Source organism: Sander lucioperca, chromosome 1 (assembly GCF_008315115.2).
Source record: "Sander lucioperca isolate FBNREF2018 chromosome 1, SLUC_FBN_1.2, whole genome shotgun sequence".
Classification (NCBI taxonomy): domain Eukaryota; kingdom Metazoa; phylum Chordata; class Actinopteri; order Perciformes; family Percidae; genus Sander; species Sander lucioperca.
The window spans coordinates 27,373,967-27,380,291 of NC_050173.1; the positions used below are offsets into that span (position 1 = coordinate 27,373,967).

Consider the following 6,325-nt stretch of genomic DNA (forward strand, 5'->3'; position numbering starts at 1 on the left):
AAAACTACTTTTGTGTTGACAAAAAAAAAAATACTTTGGCTCAGGCTTATCCTTTCAATTTAGTGTTAATTCCTATTTCCAATAAACCATCTACTATACAAGTTAAATAAGTCAAAAAGGCACTTTCCAGAAGTGGTCAAAACATATTTTTTGGAGGTGACTTCATGATGAACTAAAAAGATAATAAGACCGTGTCATGCTGGAGAAGGATATCATTTTCAGAACCTGGCAACCCAAAAGTTGCTCGTATTAATGAGTTAAAACTGATCTATGAAGGTATTTATTAATTCAGACACGTAACTATCGGTAAGCAACATTGCGCCGTCATCACGTGCTGTAGTAGGGGGGCCCGCCTTGATAATCCTACATAGGGGCCCGGTGTTGGCTCGTTACGCCACTGTATTCATTTATTTATAATTAAGGTAATTACCATTCTTGAGCCTTTCTACCAGTGGTTTTAGGAAAAAAATGCTCCAATCCAAAGTTTTCAATTTTGAAATCACTTATTTTTAGAATTGGGACTTAACCGATGGGTAAAGCAGTGCCAGTGACAAGCAACAGACAATCTTTTTGACATGCCCTCACATTGTTTTTATAAATCTACTTAGTATGAAGGACTTGTCATGCCACTCTGTCCTATTCTGCAGACCATCAGCTATCTGTGGCAATGAATAGGTCTTTATTTATGCTCCAAAGACATATATGGCATCAACTCTGCTAAAACTATACAACTGAACCCCCTTATCTCAGTTCTATAGGCTGTGATTCAAAAAGATAATATGGAACACTGGATACGTTCAAAAATATCTCTATCCTCTCTCTAATGTTATATTGATGAAGTAGAAACAAAGGCATGCTTGAAATCGCACTCACACACACTTTCTCATTACCTGGGGAACCATACAATACAGAGGATTTGATTAGGATTGCAGACAAAAGACAGTAGGCTCCAGCTGCCTCTCTGAATTCATTGTCATTAGCAGTGGAACACCAAGTCCTTTTCAAACTCATTAGTTGATAAAACAACCCTCTGATTTCCCATTTTAAAAAAAAAAAAAAAAAAAAACCCATTCGTCCTCCCTCGCTGGCGACGCAGCCCTGCATTTCCATACCTTTTTAAGCCACTCCTGAGACTAGGAAGGAAATGGCAGCTCTTTTGCAATTTTCTCAACAAGTTTGTCCAGATTCCTACCAGATTTGATTATGAAAGTGTATGGTTTCAACACTAACAATTACAGCCATCATAAAAGAGCTTTACAAAGACCCAGAACCCTGATGTGAACTGATTACTTATTTTGCATCTGCAGAATTTACAATTTGCTTTATCGTCGAGTTTGATTTTCAACTTCGGTTAAAGGTTTTCCCTTCCCTCTTGGGATTTGGAGCTGATGGGGTTTATTTAAGGACTGAAATAGAAAAGTAGTGATGCAGTTTTTCTGTGACTGAATTCAACGACCCCTGCATCCTTTTTTAAAAGTAATCACCCGAATCTTCAGCATAAAGAGGAATAAATCATTTCTGGTTTCCTGGCAGAATAACAATTTATTTAAATTTAGACAAAATGAAATACATATTTGTGCTTTGTGCAGTTTAATGAACAGCTTCTTTAATATACACTTTATACACTGTGTATATATATATATATATATATTATATTATTAATTGAATGATCACCATTTATTGAATAAATATCAAAGACCCATTCCTTACCCCGCACCCATTGGTACCATTAGATAATCTAAAGGTGTAAAAAAAAAACTTAAATCTTTACAATTTTCAAAAACATTCATTCAAAGATGCGTAGTGTCAAAATTCAAGTCGGTATGTCTCATCCAGGCAGGATCAACATTGTATTCTCTGAACTCTAATCATTTCAAACAAAGGTCATGAACCCACAAGTACCAGCAGTGTTTTGTCTCTGTTGTAATCCAGACGAATCAAACCACGACTGAAACGAGTTGGCAAATTACAAACAACACTAGCCTGAATCCACACAGCTTAACCTTGTCTTTCGGCTCTTCCTCTGAGATCCTGAAGACGCACCTGAGCACACAGTTTTTTAGCAATGGTTTTAAGAAGCAGATAAGCCTCTTGACACATTTCCTCATTGTAATGTACTGTAGATCTGACAGGCAGTTTCGGTTCTGAGAAAAAAAAAAACTTAAAATGTAGCAACTTGGATCGGCAGAGAGCGTTCTACAAATTTTGATGGATGTCCTCGTGTCGCAGCACTTTATAGGTGATCCAGTAGAAGATGTTGAATATGAGGAAGCTCAAGGGAAAGACTGCTCTGGATATGGTGTCAATGCGCTTTGCCCGATCCACAAAACGCTTGTGGAGTACCCCTCCGTCGTAAAAGGTAACTGGAGGAGTAGGTGGAGGAGGAGGCGGAGGAGGCGGGGTAGTGAACACAGTGGCTCCCTCCACAGCGGTACCATCCTTGGTCTGCAGGCAGTGACCCAGTCCATAACCCCGGAAGTAAAAGCCACGGCTCTCCCTCACCAGTTCCTCTTCCTGTGGAGTCAAGCATAGGGAAAACAGATTGGCCTCTCGCTGTCAACAAGAATTAGCTAACAGTTTTTTACATTTCCTCTCAGTGGCTGATTCCCAAATGCGTGTGAGGTGTCGCAGCACAAAAGGGTAGCAGAGTGCAAAAGAGTGAGAGCAGAAAAAAAGCATCACAATTCTGGGATAAAGCTTTTTAAATGCAGTATTTGTCAGTGGTTGTGTGAAAGCTAAATACAAGCCCAGATTGTATCAGAATTACAGAAGGACTTACTTAGCAATAAATCCTATTCTGATTGTGCCTCCATTACAGTACATTCATGTCACAGAGGTAAGCATTCGTTTCTCTGAAGAAAAAAAAGCCTAGCGATGATTGAAAAACCCACATGATCGTCCAACGATGCAAAGATTTTTCTAACCATCTGGATAAAAAAACATTTTGGATCCGTTTCTCAAGTTGTGACTATCTTTTCTATGAAATGACATGTCCTCGCTGTTTTGGTTTAATACAAGAAAATATCACATTTATTTGTATACAAAAAAAACCTTTTTGGTTCATTTTGTATAAATTAAGCAACGACATCGCAATTTTGGAAACTTGGGTTAAAAATCTTTTGTCGTGCAACAAGTGGTTAGAGTCGTTGAGAGTCTCAAATACCTTCAGTATACCGTAAGTGTTATTGACCTTCTGGGGTTTTGTAATGGTAATCCATTGGAGGCACAAACTGATTACAGGCACTAGTCTCAGATAAACTTTTTTGAAGTGTCTATGACACGATGAAGGGAATCAGAGGGCATCATCATTAGAAGGAAGAAAATAAATTATTTTAAAAGTTAATCAAAAAATTAACCTCCATCTCTCCTTTAGTTGCAAAATGATAGACCTTTCAAAATGCCTATTAATAAAAAGTCATGATCTCAACCCCACCAAAAAAAAATTTGCACTTGGCATTATGCTTTGATGAATGGTGGGGCATTTTTATTTTTTATTTTTTTTTACAGTGAATGAGACCCTGTTCCCGCCCTCTGAAGAGAATATTAATAGATCTGCAGCTTAACTCTGACAGCCCTCTGACACTTTGAGAGATTCACTTTAGCAGGGGAAAGTGAAGATGTGGGATCTAAATTGGATGATTAGTAGTCAGTGTGAAGTGCCCTGAACAGCTCTGATCTCTGCGTCCCCCGTTTCTCTTACTGACCCTGGCAGCTCTCTGGTACTCTGCCGAACTCCACATCTCAGTGCTGGACAGTCTTGGCTGTGAGACACAAAGGTCCAATGCTACTAATGTATTTCACACCTGTCTCCACCTGTCTGTTACCGCACATCATATTCATTTAGTCCTTTAAAAACTTCCTCTGATCCCTGCTAACTGCCCTTTGCTTGCACCTTCACTGTTAAACTAAAGACTTTGCCACAAACCTCATTTACTATAAACCTCCTCCTCCTTACAATTGCCTGGTTGTGAGTAATTTTATGGTTACTGACTATCTGTGACCCCAATGACAAACTGCACCATACAACAGGGGGATAGGGAGTTGTAGCTCTTCTAGCATAGCCTAATTATCCATTTCTACTCTGTCCTAAACGATACAGTACATCATGTGCTAAACATAGACTGTATAAAATGGTGCTAAAGTCTAATGGTGCGTTTCTCTAAAGATAATAGGTGCTCATCGTCTGTGCTTTCAGCAGCAGCTACATGATTTGTTGGCATAAGATCAGTTGAGACTGATTATTCTCAACAGAGCACAATGTGATAAATTTACTGTGGAGGTGGCTGTTTTCAGAAAGTGATCAGTGACGATCTGAGTTTTTCTTTTCTGGATTCTACAGCTAATAATGCTAAAAGAATTGTAAAAACTATAGGAATATTTTGACATGTTGAGAAATGTGCTTATTCGCTTTCTTGCCGAGAGTTAAATCATGCGGGAGATTGATGTCCGTTCGCTAAATATGTAATAGTTTAGCTTAGCATAAAGACTGAAAATGGGGAAACCGCTAGCCTCTAGCCTGACTCTGTCCCAAGGTAACAAATAAAAATGTTACCCTTTGGATTTTGTACAGATCAGACAATAACGTAAGCCTTTACTTGGGGATCTTTATGCCAGGAAGAGACTACACAATTTTTGTTGTCTTTCACGACAGTCCCTATGTCAGACTAGACAGACATAGTGCCATAAAGTCTTGCTGTGTTTGGACGGAAGAGTAGCAACACTACAAGTATTGACACCAACCAGCCCCCAGACAGATTATCGCATGCTGTCGTCAAGATCACACGCAAGTTCATAGGTTGCCGCTTTGGAGGAGGGGCAGCCTCTCAAAAACTCACGGAAATTTTTTCAACTGTCCGTTGTCTGTCTGAAATAAATACAGATTCAGCAACTGTGTAGCCTATTTCTCACAAAATATTTTCAGAACCACATTTTGGTGAACCATTTTCTTAAAATAAGAGATTTGTTTTTTAAACGAGCCGCCATTATGGTCTGTTTTGAAATCCACCAGCCCCACGTGTAGCGTTCGTCCAATCAGGTGCAGCCATCGTGGTTGTAGGAGGGTGTAGACTGTTTTTGTTTTGCTTGTCAGTGGTCAGTGAAGAGAAACTCTGGGTTTTTCCTTCAGGAAGGGAGGTTATTTAAACCAGAGAGAGAGAGGGGTAACTCCAGCCCGTTTCAGAAAGAGAGGTAACTTAACCTTAGAGTCAGTTACTATGGTAACTGAGCCTGTGAACCTAACCTAGTTGGGAGCAGTTTTTCTTCAATAAACCTTGAGTTTTTCTCAGTCTCCTCCCCTCTGACACAGCGCTCATTCATTCAACGTTTTTTTTTTTTTTTCGAACATGGCATGTGCTTTTGTCGACGATCCCGTTGATGAAAAAGCTGTATTACTTTACAGGGAGTTAAACATACATTGGGAGATGATATTGAGGCTCCGACTAGATGTAGTTTCATTTCCAGATAACTATCGTTTTTCTTCAGTCGATCAGATATGTAGCCTACATAACCTTATCCGTCCTCATATCACCAACGTCACCCATCGTGGACATGCTCTTACATCCCAGCAGATTCTTTGTGTTGCATTGTTTTTTTGCAAATGGCAGTTCGCCCACAGGATTGCACCTAAATGAAATTATAGGTGTAATACCATTCCAGTTTTCACCAGTAATATTATACTTGTGATTAAATATGAAATGAATACACTATATTATAGCTTACGCATTGACTCGAGCAGCAATTTTCTACCACACCAATTCTCGCTCTTTTGCAGAAGCAGCCGTGTCGCTTTTAACGAAATATATGTTCCAGAGGGGTAAAGTATGCCGACCGATTTATTTGTGGGTGTTGCCATGGTGAATCGTAGTATCATTGCTCCATTCATGCTGCCTTTTTATATTGGTGGTGCACGCGCTTAACTCTGACTGAACCTACTCTGAGTTGATTGAACCAACTCAAATCAGCTGCTCTGGAACCGAAAACTCAGTTTCCCATCTCAGGGTAAATCAACTCATAGTTCAGGGTTAGACTCAGAGTTTGGTAAACCTCCTTCCTGAAACGGACGCCAGTAGCGTCTCTCCTTCTTTTTGCCACGTTTACATATATGCACTAGAGAGCACTCTCTTGGGGGGCGAGCACTCTCTCTTCCTACAAATTCTGACATGCTAGACTTTCTGCGTCGTGGTCGTGAAGCATTCCAGACGTTAGATCGCTGATCTTTGATTACTGTATGTCACACTACAAGAAGTAAAGACACACATTTGTCAGTCCCGACCCTCATAATCAGGCACGACTCTGAATGTTTGTCTGCGACGTGTCTTTCGGGTCA

The 6,325-nt window shown here is 39.8% G+C and overlaps 1 protein-coding gene across 2 annotated transcripts in view; it reads right to left on the reverse strand.

Annotated features, from left to right (window-relative positions):
• Positions 1-1,516: 1,516 nt before the first annotated feature.
• Positions 1,517-6,325, reverse strand: part of glra4a (glycine receptor, alpha 4a) — a 55,385-nt gene continuing 50,576 nt past the window's right edge. For both annotated transcript variants that reach the window (XM_031303472.2, XM_031303473.2), the window contains one exon: positions 1,517-2,514. In XM_031303472.2, the coding sequence (XP_031159332.2) occupies positions 2,197-2,514 (318 nt within the window). In that variant the 3' untranslated portion in view covers positions 1,517-2,196. The remainder of the gene's footprint in view (positions 2,515-6,325) is intronic.